General features: G+C 41.3%; 1 protein-coding gene across 2 annotated transcripts in view; it reads right to left on the bottom strand.

Moving 5' to 3' along the window:
- Positions 1-1,695: 1,695 nt before the first annotated feature.
- The window catches only part of chst11 (carbohydrate sulfotransferase 11), a 96,094-nt gene continuing 78,356 nt past the window's right edge, over positions 1,696-19,433 (bottom strand). For both annotated transcript variants that reach the window (XM_022749712.1, XM_022749711.1), the window contains exons 3-4: positions 2,626-2,855; positions 1,696-2,506 (exon numbers count right to left, since the gene is read on the bottom strand). In XM_022749712.1, coding sequence (XP_022605433.1) covers positions 1,882-2,506; positions 2,626-2,855 — 855 coding nt within the window. In that variant the 3' untranslated portion in view covers positions 1,696-1,881. The remainder of the gene's footprint in view (positions 2,507-2,625; positions 2,856-19,433) is intronic.

The raw sequence follows: 19,433 nt of genomic DNA, 5'->3' as shown, positions 1-19,433 counted from the left end.
GTTGCTTTTTACTTTGAATTTGAAGTAAAAAAAAAAAAAATGACTGTCTCGCTCTCTCTCTCTCTCTCGCTCTCTCTCTCTACAGTGTGAGGGAGACAGGTCAGATGTTCTCTTGCCCCCTCCTCTTCTTCTCTCCCTCCTCTATAATGCTTACACAACAGCCTGTAATCCAATTAACAGCATGATGGAGTGTGCAGTTATTAACCTTGACATTGCTTAGTATTGCTAACATTAATCACATTACAGTATGAGATACAGTCTCTGATTCTGTGATGTGGGCAGTATATTATTGATATGTACACTGAGAGCAGCAGCTTGTTCTCATGGTGTGGCTGGGGATGGGATGTGGGGATGGGATGTGGGGATGGGATGTGGGGGTGGGGTTGTCCTATGAGTTTGCTTAACTGCAACGATGCACACTGAGCACTGAGTATGGATCTCTGAGGCTCTCATGGCCATTTTGGCACCAAATGTTTGACAACAGGAAATAGAAAATCACCCACAAATCTCTGATGAACTCAGACACAGAAGGACAAAGCCGTGGGCTGAAATGTACCATAAACCCTTCAGAAATGAAAGTGCTGTGATGCACTAATAATGTAGTGGCATCTGAGGCAAGTTGTGAAGAGAGAACTCAGCATGACAAAACTCTTAACAACAGTTCAACTTTCAAAAATCTTTTAAATTGTTCATCAGCCCAGGAAAACAAAATATTAAATTGTTCTCTTAGTTTAATGAACAAAGCAAATTAAATAATCTTTTGTAATTGCTGCTCGCAGCAACGTTTCAGTAGAAACTAAATTAAGCATGTACACAAAAGGATAATCTTAATTTACTGAAAGACAGACATGTTTGGTCATTGGAACAGAGGCTTTGTGGGTGTGGCCCTTGACGTGATGGCCCTGGGCGGGACGCGGCAACGCAGGGATTATTTCATCCAGTGCCTTTAAGCCTTTCACAACCGCTCAAGCTGTCTCTTTTCTTTCAACTCAGTGGCAGACTCACAGCTGGTGCGCCCCAGTCAGCGCATCCTGTACCTTCCACACTGCATCCAAAAGTATCAAGGATCGTTTACAGGCAATGATTTATTAAACGCTTCTATACTTCACTTTTGCGGCAGGTGTCTCCAGTTTCACAGGGTCCTCGGTGTGTAACATGAGAGGTCCCCCCTGCCCACATTATAATGACAGAGACCAGGGACAGTTTGGCTGTAGTAGTACTAGTCATAAAGGTCTTGAGAGTGAAGTCAGTAGCCGTTATAGGGTGTCCTTGAGGCGTTGATGAGCCAGTTGCCCTCTGAAATGTATGAATCTAATGAGGGCAAGGGTGATGGGTGCTAACACACCATGCTGGCAGCACAGCAAAGGACATGAATTGTCTTTTACAATTTGACGGAGTATCTCTATTGATCAGGGGGAGGGAAAGATAAGCTTAGCTCGCGCGATGCATCAGGGTCAGGGCGCGTGCGAGGTCGCTGTTTACTTTGCAGAATCTGAAGCAGCCTAATTTGTCAGCAGTTTGTTTAATCGTGTAGGGAACATCATCAGGAAAGTTCCCCTTTTAAAACATCTTGAAGACCTGCTTCACCCTCTCATGTCAGTCTTTGCATGCGTTTGGTCCATTCAGCCCATATTCTCATCCAGTCAGTGCTCTCTGGATCATCCAGAGTTGACTGGACATCCTCCTACTTATGCCCAGACAAGCACGCATTATTTTTCTTTCTTTCAGCATCTGTTTATGTTTATTTCAAACCCCACACCTGAAAGGTATGATGACAGTTTTTTAAATCAAGTTTGCTTCCAAAAAATTTTGCCCTTTACTGATTTTGTTGCCTCTTCTTAAACAAGGCAGCCATTCTCAGAGTCCCAGCTCTGTCCTCCATTAGTCCAGCCGGAGGTAGCTGGGTGTGGAGTAGTTGAACATGAGGAAGTCCAACTTGTAAAGCTGGTAGAGTTGGATCTGCTGTTGGGTGCTGATATTGCTGAAGAACTGGGCCGTCATGGTATCTGTGGTACGAGTGGACTTGGCGTAGCTCGGGAAGCGCAGGGAGTTGCCGACACCCACCAGCCGTAACACATAGTTTGCATCCTCCTCCAGTGTTTCATACTTGCCCACCAGGTCATAGTGGATGTGACATGGGTGGCAAAGCTGGTAGACGGTCTGCCAGTGCTCGTTGAGTGGGCCATCGCGCTGCGTGGCCGGGTCCACCAGGTACTCAGTGAATTCCTTGAATTTGACATCAGCACCATTGACAAGGGCGTCCTGTGTGGCATTCTTGCGGTAGCGCCGGACTATACGGGTGCCAAAGCGCTTGTGGAAGGATGAGTTGTACTTGAGAGTGAACTTGTTGCGGTATGCAGAAACCAGCCTCTCGAATGGCTCACGGACAAAGAGGAACTTGAAGTAGTTCTTGAGGCGGTGGTTGATCTCAGCAATGCTATACTGGTTCAGGGTCTTCAGGTTGGATGGAACATGGGCTTCATTGGAAGGGATTTCCATTGGGTCACTATGGAGAAGCACAGAGAGAAAAAATATGTACTTGTGTCTTTGTATCAAGTAAAGGGAAATGAATGGTCCCGAGTACTCTCTAAGTTCATTTGACAGTCTGACAGGTGCTACACTCACCTGTATTTGCCCCGACCTGTCAGCACCATCATGACACGTTTCCAGTTGGTGCAAGCCACCTTGGGGACATAGCAGTAGATGAGCTCATGGTCCTCGTCAACCACGAGGTGTTTCAGGTCTCCGGGTGTCAGGACTCGTCGCTTACGGCTGGAAGCACTGTAGACTCGACAGGAGTCCACTACCTGATCCCTCCTGGCCTGGTGGAGGACGGCCGCTCCTGACAACTCCAGCTGCTCAGGGAGAAACAAATTAGGAGGGAGGGGGAGAAAGGAAGAGACGTTACTGTGAAATTCAAATAAAAAGCTTTCGGGGAGGTAACCATCTGGATCTGGAGATCTGATTTTGCACAAAAACAGCACACTGCTTGTCCGTTTGTATCCAGCAGAACCAAGGCACTACTAGTACTGCTTATTTTTGCCTTAATACTTCATAATACGAAAACTATATTTTGTTGATTTTGTTTGTTGTTGATATTTGTAACATAATTACTGTTTCATACTTACTTCCTATCTCTATAATCATTTGTTGTCTTCACACCTTTTTTCTCATAGTTTCCTTGGCAGTGTAAGGACGATCTCACCGTGCCAATAAAGCACTTTAAAATGAATGAACCTGAAGCAAAATAGACGAGCGAGCGATGGGAAGACAGGCGGACAGTGAGAGGGTGTCATTAAGCTCAGTCTTTATTATCATCTCTTTACTGACTCTATCTTTTTCCCCTATCTGAGTCACTCCATAGTTATGATAGAGATTAGTCCATGGGTGTGGAGGAAAATAATGATATTAGAGGACATGACAGATATTGAGTGTTTAATATGCACAGATTCCACCAGCAATCATTCATCTGAGGCAGATTTCATATGCACCGTGACGCTTGTGATGAAGCGGACCTAGGCAGGATGGAAAGGAGGAAGATGAAGAGGAACGACAAGAGTGTGAGGCAGAGAGCACCCTGAGGGCTTTGCAACTGAAGGACAGGAATGTTTTCTTATGCTGCTTGATTATTTTTCCCATGCAGGGCAGTGCCCCGGTTTCGTTGCAGAATCTAAATTGATTGTGTTGTGGCCTGCATCTGCACGGCTCCAGCTCACTCACAAGTGTGGCCTTTCAGTGTGGTGCTGGCCAGAGCAGAGAGGGAGGGAGCGCTGCTGACATGAAGTGCTGAAATAACTCAGGGACCACCACTGAGCGCCATCCAGTTTAACTAAAGAGGTTTTATGTATTTCTCTTTGAAGTCATTCTTCAACCATGTCTGTAGGAGGACAATTCATCATGTGCGTGGGAGGAAACCAATCTTTTACACCCTTTTATCTGATGAAGACATACAAGAGCTGTTCTGTGATAAGTTCTCCACCTGCACATCAATTGTCAAACAGGAAAATACCATAAGTAAGTTTTCATGAAGGAAAGGGTCAGGCCAATCAGAGATATATCAGGATCATGTCTGTAAAAATCACAGTCTCTTACTTTCTCAATAAACTCTAGTATTGGATAGATACGTATGTGGAGATACAAGTTGCTCTCTGTCTTTGTTTCCTTTAGTTGCTTGAAGAGGTGAATTCAAAATTCAACAAACACAGGAATGCTGTTATTAATAATTTAAACATATTAGAGCAATGTCTCAGTTAAAAGCATTTCCCCTTGTTTCCGAGAATCATCTTTTTGTATTTAAAGCTCAATATTTTCTTCTTCTTCTGTGTTTTATTTTGAAGTGTTGATTCATAAGAAGATATATTTGTGGTTTTAAGAACCAAAAACCATCTCAATGTACAGGGGTTGGACAATGAAACTGAAACACCTGCCAATTGAGTGTTGGAGGTTTCATGGCTAAATTTGACCAGCCTGGTGGCCAATCTTCATTGATTGCACATTGCACCAGTAAGAGCAGAGTGTGAAGGTTCAATTAGCAGAGTAATAGCACAGTTTTGCTCAAAATATTGCAATGCACACAACATTATGGGTGACATATCAGAGTTCAAAAGAGGACAAATTGTTGGTGCATGTCTTGCTGGCGCATCTGTGACCATTCTCTGATGAGTCCACCTTTACTGTCTTTCCCACATCTGGGAGAGTTACGGTGTGGAGAAGCCCCAAAGAAGCGTACCACCCAGACTGTTGCATGCCCAGAGTGAAGCATGGGGGTGGATCAGTGATGGTTTGGGCTGCAATATCATGGCATTCCCTTGGCCCAATACTTGTGCTAGATGGGCGCGTCACTGCCAAGGACTACCGAACCATTCTGGAGGACCATGTGCACCCAATGGTTCAAACATTGTATCCTGAAGGCGGTGCCGTGTATCAGGATGATAATGCACCAATACACACAGCAAGACTGGTGACAGAGTGGTTTGATGAACATGAAAGTGAAGTTGAACATCTCCCATGGCCTGCACAGTCACCAGATCTAAATATTATTGAGCCACTTTGGGGAGTTTTGGAGGAGCGAGTCAGGAAACGTTTTCCTCCACCAGCATCACGTAGTGACCTGGCCACTATTCTGCAAGAAGAATGGCTCAAAATCCCTCTGGCCACTGTGCAGGACTTGTATCTGTCATTCCCAAGACGAATTGATGCTGTATTGGCCGCAGAAGGAGGCCCTACACCATACTAATGAATTATTGTGGTCTAAAACCAGGCGTTTCAGTTTCATTGTCCAACCCCTGTAGTTTTACATCTCCTCTCTCAGGCTTCTCTCTGGAGCTCTAGTAACAACAGGTCGGTGAGCCAATCAGAGGAGAGTAGGCTCTGAGTCTCTCTTCTGATTGGCTGACTGTTTTCTGAGTGATCCAATACAAATATAGCAGATTTCAGGTAAACACTCAGAGAAATCAAATCCTGCAAGGTTGGATGGTGGGTCCAGGTGGGTGGGGCTTGGGGCAAGGCTGAGGGTGGTGACAGCTTTGTTGTGATATCACACAATGTCCTGACGGCTGGATTTAAGGCTCAGTCTCTGAATACAGGCTGTGTGCATTTCTCTGTGGACTGAGCGCTTTGACAGTGTTAACAACACCTGGACATCTACCTTTAGACTACCGTATATGGGACCTTTAATATGAGTATAGGCATTTCTAAGAAGACAATCTCAGCCTGAACCATGGGTTTAGGGCATATTGGAAGCACATTATTGTTATATGCTCTGAATGATTCATATTGCTGAATAAATCCAGCAGGATTTCTGCAAGGCTCACTGTGTAACTTTACCATGTTAACTTGAGAATTGGTTTTGCTCAACAATCTTACAGACTGTCTCTTTTGTTGATTTAATTACAAGGTGACATTTTTATTCTGAACAATGTCACTTTTAAATAACCTTAAATATGCCCACAACAGATGGTTTTTGCTTCCTATAAAACTTTGTGCACATTAAATATTAACCTCCCACAAGATAAGAACCTGTGCCCACAACAGATAAATCTAGTTCCCACAGGAAAATATGTGTACACATGGATCTTGCTCCTACCTGATGATTATTTGTTTGCACAACAAGTATATCTTGTTCCTGCAAGATTGTGCTCACATCACAATATCTAGTTCCCACATAAAATTGTTGTTATTCACACAACACATAGATCTTGTTCCTACAAGATAGTAGCTTGTGCAAGTAATATATGAATATTTTTACACCATATGGATCTCATGGATCAAGAAAATAAGTTGTGTGCACAGCATATAATCTTGTTTTTACAAGATAATAGTGTGAACATAATATATGACTTGTTCTCAAAAAATATGAACTTGAGCTCACACAAGCCTGCGACACAAACCTAATATCTTATTCCCACAAGATAATATCTTATATGGAATCTTTAATATCCTGTTCACATAAAATTAAAATACAATCTTTGACTGTAGAACTTCATCACTTTCTTTCTGTCTTAAAAAGAATTTATGCAAATACAGGCTTCCATGCTGTTACCTCAGCTTTAACCTGTTAAACTCACTTTTTTCACAACTCTCCCTGTCATATCAAACCTTCCTTTAGTCCTTTAAAGTATTTGGAGGGAAGTGTAAGTTGAAAATACATGATGGATTATCTCTGCTCAGGAAGAAGGCCTTGTTTTCTACCCCTCCCACTTATTCTCTCTTTGTATGCTCTCCATTCGTCCCCATTCAGGCTAACGCCGACACATCAAAGCCTGCTAAGGCAGAACAGTGCCAAACCAGCTCTTTGTTGATGAAACCCCCCCCCCATTTCAGAGGACAAATGCTGTAAATAACATGGGAAATAGAAACAAGGGAGTAACTCTTATCATCTACTCTGCCTCAGCTTTCCTCTCTTTATCTCTTTTCTTTCTCCAGGATTACCTTCTGACATTTTATCTCCCCTTCAAGAATCCCACTCAAGTCTCTTGTGTGATTTTGATGAAAGAGTGAAGATGAGAAGGAGCGAGAGGAGGAGCAGATGAGGGAGGCGATATGTCGATACAGCCTGAGGGAAAGCTGTGATGGAGGTCAGCGACCTCTGGCCATGTCGAGATGTTCCCACGGGACAGAGGACACCATTACTCGCCTATTTGCTGGCACATTAACCCAAATAATCCCCTGTTGACATGAACTAGTGGGTCAGCATCAGATACAAGCTGGCAAAAGTCATAAAACCACAGCTACAACACTTTCACATAATATGATCAATTTAGTTTGAGGTCGTTCTTGACCAATCAGAAGAGATCAAACTTCCGTGTGTGTGTGTGTGTGTGTGTGTGTGTGTGTGTGTGTATGTGTGTGTGAGACTCTCTGTTCCATTTTCTCTGGAAAGCTTGTCCATCAGGACTGGGAGACAACTCAAAGGGGTGGAGAGAGACAGAAAATCCTTATGCATACATTTCAACCTAATCTCACCATGAAAGTCATTATCAGCGTCGCATATGCAAATAGAAAAATCTTTTCTTTCTTATCTTCAGATGTCGGCGGGAGTTCAAGACGAGCCCATTGTACATTCACGACGATGCTCTTCTCTTGTCGCTGCACATTTGTTGTTAAAATGTGTGAGAAAGTGATGACAGATTGTGTTTCCATATTTCAATTTCTTCATTTTTTTGCCACGGTTGTATTATTCTCACTGAGAGTTGTTATGAGTTTGAAATATGATCTGACTCTTCTAGATGCAACAACTGTAATGAATCGCTTCCTCCTGATCCGCTGATGGCTGCAAAAGACAGCGCAAGGAAGCTAGGAGTTAAAAGAGGGAGGATGGAAGGAAGAAAGGATGAGTTTGTATAGACAAGGCTGAATTGCAAACTGTACAAAGTGGGAAACAAGCTAACTGTCACCAAGCATTCACGGAGGCCTGAAAGCATCAAGTTCACTGAGTGGCAATTTTTTTTTAATTTAATTTGCATGTAAATAAAAAATGAATTATTTTAATTTGCACATTTCTAAATAGACCCCAAGGTCATGTGGTCCAGCACAAAAGCTCAGGGAAATGATGCCATGTCATGTTTAACTTTGCACACAGAACTACATCACTTTCTTTACGTCTTAAAAATAATTTATGCATATCCAGACTTCTAATGTTGTTACCTCAGATTTAAGCTGTTAAACTCTTTCTGTATCACATCCGCCTGTATCTTTCATATCAAACATTCCTTTACAGAGCAATGGTTTTCTCACAGACTGTAAATACACATGCACGTAGCCTCTGTGACATGACCCACAGGTTACTGAAAAGCGGTTTTGAAGCTCAGAGTGAGCTGCTCTACCGTTGGCATCTTGGCAGTGCCTGACTCCGCCCCTAACTCCCAGATAATGCAAATGGTCAAAGCGGCGCCCCTCCTCTGTGTGGAGCTGAGACTTCGGTGCATGCCACTTTGTGTCAAACATACGCTCACCTACCTGTCACTCAAAGAGGCCACGCCCCTTAATTCTCCATAACTTTAAGCCTTAATAAAATGTGATTTAGTGTGAGTTATATAAACAGATGTCATAAAGGAGGAAATTATTTACAGAAACCAAAACTATTTTTTGTACTGTCTGACTGGTCATGCAAGGAAACACCAGAACTAGATCAGCCACTTCGAACCTGTTGCTGAACCTACAAGCTTCTGTTTTGTTGTCTAAGGGACCACAAAGTCTACTAGTGAGTATGTGTTGTTTCCAATGTTAAATCGACTAATGTGTAAAATCAAACATTATTACAATTTACGTCAAAAATGATCAGTGACATTTGAAAGGAAATGTGGAGGAGGTAACAGTTAGCCTACCATGGGATTGTGCTAAATTTAACCAGTTCAGTTTAATCAGAATCAGAATCAGAATACTTTATTGATCGATTTATTGATAATTTCAATGCTAAATAAATAGCATCACCTGTTGCCGTGCAGTGTGTGAGGTGCTTTCTTAGTCTTACGGAGCGCTTTACAATACTTGCCACATTCAAACACTCACACATTCATACATCACAGCCATACTGGTATTGTGGAGTTCAGTATCTTGCCCAAGGACACTTTGACACGCGGCGCACCACCGACCTTCTGATTAGTGGACGACCTGCTCTGCTGCCTGAGCAACAGCTGTAAAACTCTTGACTTGAGCAAGGGTGACCTGATAGCTGACTGGTCAGGGCGCATACCATATGGGTGCTCATGCACTGAGCTAGTCCCTGGTTCAACTCCTCATTCTCCTCCTCAAAAAACAAAAAACTATGAAGAAAAAAAATGGTTTTGGGAATGTTTGTGGAGTTAGGTGTTCTGTGATTTTTAATATAGTGGTGGAGTCCTTGGTCTGAAAAAGTTTGAGAAGCACTGTTATAGAGCAACATTATGTTCTGAGCTTCTTATTACCCAAGCTAGCAGCACGGCTCATGCTGGGTTACTCCATCACTTTCGTCCAGCCATGAAATTTACTACAGACACAGAGTTCTGCTCTAATTAAAACATAGAATCTGTTGAACTTATCCATCAACTATTAATTAGCGTGAACAAAAATCCCACTGAAACATTTGAAAGGAAATGTGGAGGAAGCTAACAGTTAGCCTACCATGGGATTGTGCTAAATTTAACTGGTTCAGTTTAATGGCACTGGTACTTTGAATTAGCATACATTTGGATACAGCTTTCTGTAGATAATGTATATAATTGAGAAATATGTTGTAAATAGTGCTGGGGAGGAACTGCGGTGCTAATGCATCATGATTCGCAGCCCAGGGATTGTGTAGAGCATCAGGAGCTGCCTGAAACATCTTTTCCTCTAAAATATAAAAACTGCTTCCTATTCAAACTCCACAGCAGTCAACTAATTGTGCAGCCCTGTTTATTCTCTGTGCGGCTATTCTGGAGTATTTACACTCTGTCTCTGGAAGACTTGGACATGTTTGGAAACAGACATGTCCAAGCAACATATCGTCAGACAAAATACAAATAAAAACAGTGTCTAGGAGAATTGGTGAATCTAAGCCTATGCAAAGATCTGCCTGAGAATTGATCATCACTCTGCTGTGAGTTTGGTGATGCTGGAGTTTTGTCTAAAACCTGATCAGTCTGCAGGACTCGTCTTCTGTTTGTGCATCTGCTTCCCTCCTCTTGCTGGCTGTGAAGTCATCCAAACAAAGATCAATAGGATTCATCAAAGCACCTCTCTCTCTCTCTCTCTCTCTCTCTCTCACACACACACACACACACACACACACACACACACACACACACACACACACACACATGCACACACACTCACACTCAGCACTGAAGGCAGTCTGTCTCTGACCCTCTCTGCTTACAGACTGGCATTCATAGAGCGGCCAGGAATAAAGCTGCCAGTGTAGCACAACTGTACCACACAAACACAAACACACACACACACATACACACACACACACACACACACACACACACACACAGACACATCTGTTTTTCTACTGCGTAATGCTTCACCTGTGTCTGTAAAAGGCGACAAGGTGAAGCCATCCAATAAAATCTTGACAATGCCCACAGTTTACGAGGTGGATTCATCATTTCCACTGAGGCCCGACGCACATTAGTTTTCCATAATGTCATTTATGAGATGTGGGACCAGCAGAGGGCCGGCGCTGAAACACACCAGCTGCTGATCACCTGTACCCACTGTGACACCGGAAAGACCTTTACACATTCAGCTCCACACATTCACGCAGAGGCATACTGAAGGAAGGGGGGCTGGGGGGAAAATGTATTAATCAAACGCATCTCAATCGTACACAAAAAAAATATGGCCTAATAACAAAAATTATAATGGGATAATTCTTACATTCGTTTTTTCAATAATTTCATTAAAAGCTTTAACACTGTTACTTCTGTTGCAGCAGCTGATTTAATGTTTGAGTATAGAATCAGTACTAACTGTTGCACCTTCCTCATCAAAACATAATCCGACAATTCACCACGGTCTGCTGCTCCACAGCAGTCCAGCTGTGGGTGATAATCTGCCTATAGGCTGGTTTGATTAATCATCAGATATAAAGACGTCTAAGTTTACAGCATATTGGATTCAGGGCGAATATTATTACTGCTCTTCTTAATGGGACTGATTAGAATAATATCTGACACTGCCAAGACAAATATTAAGTATCATCCTTTTATTCAAGATTTTGAGAAATACATTGCATCCTCCAGAATTGGTTTAAACTCTATAAAAATCCTTTGCTATGATTCATATTTAGTTTAACATGGTTTTCACACATAAAAACTGAGTCTGAAGCTCATCTCCTCTTACTTCCTGCTTGCTCCAGGTGGACAGGTGAAAGAGCAGAGAGCATCAAGATGGTTAGAGGAGGAAACATCAGAGAGACTCAGCCACATGTTTGAGCCTCAGTCAGACCCAGACTCAGATGAGGAGTCTGTTGAGACCAGATTCAGAGACTAGCAGACGGATCAGAACCGTTAGCATAGTTAGCATCTTTTATTAGTGCCACGGGTGCTCAGCTCCGAGGCACTCCTCTACAGCTAGAATAGCTGAGAGGAGTGCCGCAGCTTTGAGAAAACCCCAGTAATATATACATCAAAACGTGCATCTTGATCCCGAAAGAGGTGCTATGACTTTTGGTGTTAAAATTCCAATTTTTCCCAAAGTTATTCCCAAAATACTGGGAATAAATAATGCATTAGAAATGCATTGGAATTTTCTTTAAAAACCCACAAAATTTCACCTTTTTTCTACAAAATTTCACCTTTTTTCTGAGTCACCCAGCTCTCTCATACCTGCACGTAGAAATGTGATTCAAACTATAAAAATGCTGTTTTTACATAACATGTAAACTTTTCAAACTATGAGCACTCAAAGGAGGAGTGCAAATCACTTTTTCTTCAAAGTTAGAGTGACAGCATCAGTTGGCTAGAGTGCGTGAAGCAGTAAAAAATAACCTTTATTTTTATTTTTAACTCGAGCTCACGGCCAAACCGTAAAAAAGAGACAAATAATTATTTCTGAAAATGTAGACATAGTTGTTGAGATTCATAAAATGTAACTTTGACAGGCAGGCTCTGCACAAAATTTAAACGGGGGTGCCGAGTCCGGCAGCAATACCTGTCTCACTCTCATTGACACCTAATGTAATCATCTTTTTTTTTTCAAAAGAATCTCACTCTGTCTTCGCACTGAGCTTACTCACTCATTTTAAGGAATATCTGAATAAAATAGAGACTGTAAGAAACTTCTGGCTTCAGTGTCTGTCACGGTGTTTTCGGTTTTTGAAAAGAAGTAACGGTTTTCTCATAATTTGCAATTGTTTTAAGCCATGTAGAAGCCAAATTCTGGGCAGATTTTCACATTGCCATGGCAACGGCAGCTCCTGACTCCTAGCCACTCCAGTTGTTGTGGTCCTTTATTTTGTTTAAGTCCTGTTTCAGTTTTTTTGCCTTCTCCCTGACCTGTTTTGCAGTGTGGAAAATGTGTTTGCTCTCTCAGTGCTCGCTTGCTTGCTGCAGACTTTTGCGGGTGAAATAAAATGCTGTAAATACTTGACCAGTCAAAAGGTTCCTGGTTCCTGGGGAAAGTTCCTGCAGTGGAAATGCAGCTTTATTGTCCAGTGAGCTCTGAGAAACCTCCACATGTTTGCAGTCTTAATGGGCGCTGTTGGAAATAACTGGTGTTGGGACAGAGTTAACTGTAATTAACTGTATCATGTGTGAATTAGTCAACATGATTTTATAACATTGTTTTTTTCCATCAAATAAAACCTCATTACTTCATACATCAAAGATTATTAAACTGACTAACCATGGCTGTCTTTATAAAGGGGAAAGTGTTTGTAACATGGAGCTACAGTAATGAACAGTAACTACATCCACACACAAAATTCAGCAAAAATCGACACCTTAAAGGAAAATTTCAATATATTTCAATCTGGCATATTTCCATTAAAACATATCTGCACCAGCCTCCTACAGCTTTCCAAATAAATGTCCACAGGTGAGAGCGACACCGACTGTGTGAGTGACTTATAGCTAATTAATTTCCAGTGCTTATCATCATCATCATCATCATCATCATCATCATCATCATCATCATCATAATCATCATCCCGCAGATATTGCATCACCTCCTCACAACCAGCTGGAAGAAAAGGCAGGGGCCGGCTGAACCAAACGCTCAATTCTCCGTAGCTGAGAGAGAAGTGATTATAATGACCGCAAAATGTGTAACTGACATTAACAAACATTAACATCTGCTGACATGTTCAGTGTGATCCAACATTACAATGGCAGTATTTACTGAGATATATACATCCTTATGCAGTTAGCTAACATGGCTGTTACAGGTGGCTACTTTCTGTGTTTAGTTTGGGTCAGACTCAGAGAAAAGTGTTTGAAATGATTCAGTAAAACTGTTAAACTGGTGAACTATATGCTGTTTGGTTCTCGTTTCCCTGAATCTCTGCTGTGAAGGCAGTGAGAGCAACGACCCATAGAGAAACACATGGGAACAAATAGGTATTTCTGTTACAAGTAATCAATCGGCGCAATCAGCAATTCCCATTATGAGTGAATGCATCATAAAAATCACTGTTCTGATATCATATATGACAACAACTCCTCCAACCCGAACAACCGCACAGGTCGTTTTCGTCAACCCTCTGATACGACCCAATGGAGTGTGTCCTAAAATAGCCCGGTTGTCATGATTACCACAATAAACATGCTGACTGTACCGAGGGTGGTTTATTGATCCCCTGCCATGGATACTAACGGTCATGGCTTGGTTAGGTTTAGAAAAAGATGGTGATTTGGGTTAGGGTTAATAATTAATAATAAATACTTCCTCAACATTAGACAATCTTTGTTGACATGGTTACATTAATAACAATGAACAGTCATGGATAATACAAACGACATTAAACAGCTAGTTTCACATGGGAAACGAACAACACTCTCCTGTGTCATATTCCTCCATCCACCACAACCTCCTCCTGATGTAGACTTTATCTCTCTTTACCCTATGTCACTGCGCTTTTTCTTTGCTCCTGTCATAATTACTACAACCACTGGCAACAAAACCTAACTATGGGTCATAAAAACCTGCTGCACAATGAACTATGGACTCGTTCTTTACAGGAGGACAGTCTCTAAATAACAGGTGAGTAGCCCACTGCTTAGAAAAGCTTCTAGAGGTTATAGGTTTGACATGAAGTGATGATAAGCTAACATTAGTTTTGCTGTCAATGTTACATTAATGCAAATTATTTTTTTCACGTCGCTCCAATAATGTGTTTCAGTGTTTTGTTAATGACTTACACCCACTCAGTGGAGGTGTACATTTTGAATTTAAGTATATAATATAACTCACTCTACATTCAGATTAAGCTACATTTGAATTTACACACAGCTGCTGGGATTCAAACCAGTAACCTTTCAGCCAGAGGCCAGTTTTTCTAACGTCCTAAACTTTTAGAAAAGCAGCAAAGAGGAGAACTTTAGAGCAGTGAATCTATACTGATTCTTGATTTTTGTGCTGTGGTTTATGATGCCTGTTACATAAGGCCCTGCTGGGAGGTGGTGAATGGACACTGTGTGTGTGCCAGAGGCTAAAAGCACTGAGCTTCACTGCTGGAGCCAACAAGGCCAAACAAACACACAGAGTAAGGACAGATGCATAATTTGAAGCTGGGTTTCTATCCAATTCTTATTCAATTCTCAGCACCAGTTAGTCACGTCAATATTGATGTGATCATTTAAAATCAGATAGATGACTCACTGTTGCCAAACAGAAATCTGATGGAGGTGTGGATATTTAGGCATTTGAGGAATGATTGTCAGTAAAATCTTCAGTGAAACCCAGAGGTCTCACGTTGCCTGAAGGAGCAGTTAACAGACCTTTGTGAGAATTTCACAAGCAGAGGTTTTAATGGTCTAAGTGATGCTTTTCCACCCTAAAGGAGATTTAACTCTGAGCCAAGCACTGAATTTTCAACGAATATGTTCAATGTTAACAGGACAAAACAGGTCAACAAACCCCTGTGCCCCTCAGGGGAAACAACAGCAACAGCATTAACAGTTCTCTTTCCTGCAGCATGAGCTGCAACAGGAGCCATGAAGCAGAGTTATCATCGAGCAGCTGTTGTAGTAAATTCTCACTAAAATATACTATGCATTATAAATATACTGAATGTTAAACTTATATAATCCAATGGAATAGCTATACTCAGAAATGAGGTTAGATTTGTATGTGAACCAGCCTTTAACTGAAGTAGGATTGTTATAGAATGGAAGCTGGAGGGAATAAAGTTAAAAAAAAAGTGGTCTGAATGGGCTCTGAGAGCAATGGTGTTTGAGCAGCAGCCATAGCGAGGCACAGAATGAGGATGGACGAGAGCCTTAGGTTTAGGGTGGTGGAGGGGCTCTTGGATGCCTGGTCCTACTACACGCCTTGGCACAGGAGTCATAGTTAGGGTAGACGAGGGGCTTCTGGACACCTGAGCCTACTATGATGCCCTGGCATGCCTGGTTTGGGGAATTCCACACGGCCGTTGATCCCAAGGCGTCTATAGGTTCACTTTAGAAAATAGGTGGAGAATCCACCCAAGAAGGAACTATATATGATTGTGCATAGGCACTCTGGCTTCAGTTCAGATCCGGATCTGATCTCGCGTTTGTTCTTGTAAAAGAATAAATTCTGTTGCATTGGACTCTGATCATCTCCAGTGACTTCTTTTTTAAATCTTTTTTGACTCCAGTAAAAGTGCAGTTTTGTAGAAAGTTAAGTGTTGGTGAAGAGGTCTAGACTTAGTCTCTGGCCCGGACCTGGACCTTTTTTCCTCCACACAGCTAACTCTGCAAGGAGAAGTGAGGAGCTACAGGGACCTCCTCAGAGACACAGAAGCTACAGAGTTAGACAAGCCTGCAGCTCACTGAGCTTTACAAAGCACACCTCTGGAAAGGATCCATTAAAAAGACCCGAGGAAACGATTCATTGTGCACCTTGAACAGGTAACCATCATCATGAAAGGCAGAGGCCTTACCCATTACACCAGAAACAAATATATATTGACCCATAAGATAAAATCAAATTAGATGGTCCTTTATAAGTCCCACACTAAATTTACGGCAGCAGGTGGACAGTAGAAGAACTAAACACGCTCTTGTAAAACCTATTCAGCCAAACAGCGTTTATTTAACACCTGACTGCACTTACATGGACACTTTGTCCGTGGCTAGGATTGCCACTGCGCACACACACAAGTGCGCTTTTGATTTTACCTGCTGGTGTATTTATTACACAACTCCAACTCCTTGACGATGGTGTCTCACTATAAAATCAAAGAGCACTAATGTTGTATTCATTTACATTATTACATTATAGTAAACGTGATATTTGTACAACGCACTCTTGTTTTGTCTGTCCAGTATATATAAATAAAGCTTTGTAAAAGTGTAAACACACATTCATCACATGAATTTCATAAAGCCCAGAGAATTCTGTGTTCCACTGAACTTGTACTTTTATGTAAAATGATTAAATTGCTTAAAGGCATTGTACAGTTTTTGGTATTAAAAAGTAATAAACTTTTTAATGAATACATTAAAGTACATCTATAAAGGTGCTGCATATTAATTTACTAATTATAAGAGTATTTACCTGAAGAACACTTCAAGACAGTACATTAAAATGCAAAGTTAGCACACTTTTTTCATATTTAAATTTATTACAAAATTGATAATCTGCTTTAAATGCACTTTGCTGTTCTTTAATGTTTTAAGTATCTCATTTTCACTTGTGAAAAGTTGAAGACAAGTTAACTCTAGTTGAAGTGGTGGATGTGTGTGTGTGTGTGTGTGTGTGTGTGTGTGTGTGTGTGATATGAGCACAAATATTTTTATTGTGTTATCATCATCAAACCCCTTATGACCAATCTAGGCCACAATTTTTCAGCTGTAACCAGGTGTTACATCATACCCATCATGCACCATGGCCTGGACAAATCCCCATGTCTCCAAATGCATATCAGCACCACAGAACTTTTCTGTTTGTTGGTCAGTTTCCGGCAGAACAACTGTCCTCCCAGTCGATGCCCTTGATGTTGGTGCCTTTCAAATCTGAGTATAAGGACAGTGAGCTCAGCTTTAATTGTAATACATAATAGAGTGGTCATATGGAAAAATGTAAGTTTCAGTTTCTCTCTGAAAAAGCAAAAGTGGTTGCAACAAAGTGCAGTTATAGCTTCATTCTGACGGTTATTCCTTCGGTTATTTTTACATACGTACATATGTAACCTTTTACATATGATACAGATGTTGGCACATCCATGACCAAAGTCTCCTAAATGGTATATGGTCTGCACTTTTCTGATCTCCTCAACCGCTCAACAGGTTTTACAATGGAAGACACATTCACAAACAGCGCTACATATATATCACATTTCTACCATACATACACCGACGATACCGGCCTGGAAGAACTGGGAATCGAACTGCCGGCCTTCCATTAAGTGACTCAGCTCCACCACCTGAGCTACAACCTACTGCCACTGCAGTGATGATAGTGATCACTTGCAAGTCACTTTGGACAGAAGCATCAGCAGAATGAGTAAATGTAAATGTGTAATGTGTAAATGTGTTGTAATGATGCCACCATTAGTATTGTAGCTTTACGTGGGAGCAAACATTTAATTCTGAGAACCTCATTGACAGTGTCACTCAGATCACAGCGTAAAATAAAAAAGCATTTAAAATGAAATGTAAATATTATTTACCTATTTCATGTGCACAAATGGATCCACAGAGGTGTAAATGTTTATGCGAGTTTGCAAATTGCTCTGTATCTTTGTGGATAAGATTCAACACAACAGAACTAAAACTAGAATTATCACCTCACAGTTGTCTGCCTCAGTCAACCACTCAAATATGGTCACAATCTCTCCTTCCTGAGTTACAGTGTTGAATAATGGCCAGAAGTGTTTTTGCATAACATTATGATGTCACAGTGAAATTGACCTTTGACCATTTGGATATAAAATGTGATCACTTAATTTTATCCTTATAGACATTTGTGTTTAATTATGACATAATTAATGTTTGAATTCTTGAGTTATGGCCAATGTTTTGTGAGGTCACAGTGACCTTTGACCTTTGACCACCAGTTTCTAATAAGCTCATCCTTGAGTCCAATAAATGTTTGTGCCAGATAGAGTGAAATTCCCTGTTGGTGTTCCTGATATATAATGTGCACAAGAATGTGAGGAGGTCACAGTGACCTTGACATTTGAACTTTGACCACCAAAATCTTATCTGTTCATCTTTGAGTCCACTGTGAAGAATCTTCTTTGCTTTATAAATCATAAAGTCCAATAAAATCTTCCATAGACACCTGCATATCTGACTCTTCCTGTCCCACAGTAACATTCAACTTGTAACCTGAGACGTGTTGACTCCCCAGGGGACAGTTAGCCTCCCTGTGGCTGCACCACAGAACCTGAGCTAAACATTCAGACTTTAACCTGGTACATCTGAATGGTGCTGGGAACAGGACAGAAGAGGAGAAACCTCACTGATGTAGCTGCACACTTTGTATTAGACAAGTGGTTGCTGTCTGTGTATAACATGTGTGTACTTGTGCTGCTGTGCATCTGCAGACCAGAGTCTTTACACAAGTAATATGTAGACGCAAAGCGTGTATGTGTGTGTGTATGTCAGTATATCTCAAAGAGAAACGTGGGGGTATAATTATAGCACTACAGACAAGATAATGACAAACTGCTCTGACTTTCCCTCAGCGCCATCAAAGTTTCTTTTTCCTCTCATGAGCACTTTCCTCTTTTTCTCTCTGCATGGTGTGTTTCCCCTCAGGGGGCAGGAATCAGAGAGGAGGAGGAGGAGGAGGAAGAAAAACAAGAAAAAGAGCCATTCACTTTTCACTTATAGGAAACTGTTTCTCTATGTAAAAGCAGAATCTGGAAAAGTTCAAGTTCTCTCTCACATGTGCTGTCCTAACAAATGGACTGGTAGTACAGGAAGTGATGTAGCTGTCAAATAATCAGAAGAAGAACTGGATGTGCAGCACGAGGCTGAGCAGGAAAACAAAAGACACAGAAGCTCAAAATCCATCGAGAACATGACATAACATAAAATAGTTGCGATGGAAAGAATATTCTAGACCTTGGAAACGATAGTTGACACAATTGTCTCACCACATAGTCTGTTCAGTAGCTGGTCTGAAGTTGAAATTCAAGGTCAAGAATAAATAAAAGCTAGTGTAATTATTATTTTTGAATACCTTGTTTAGTCTTGATCAGAGTTTTATTGTATTATCTGATTATATATCGTCATGACGTCAAAAGTCTCTGAAGTCATGATCATAAGTTTAAATCACAACCTAATCAAATATTTGGTGTGATCATTGTGTAATTT

The sequence above is a fragment of the Seriola dumerili genome, unplaced genomic scaffold (assembly GCF_002260705.1).
Source record: "Seriola dumerili isolate Sdu_G_001 unplaced genomic scaffold, Sdu_1.0 BDQW01000138.1, whole genome shotgun sequence".
In the NCBI taxonomy this organism is placed as follows: domain Eukaryota; kingdom Metazoa; phylum Chordata; class Actinopteri; order Carangiformes; family Carangidae; genus Seriola; species Seriola dumerili.
This window is presented reverse-complemented; position numbering and strand designations above follow the sequence as displayed.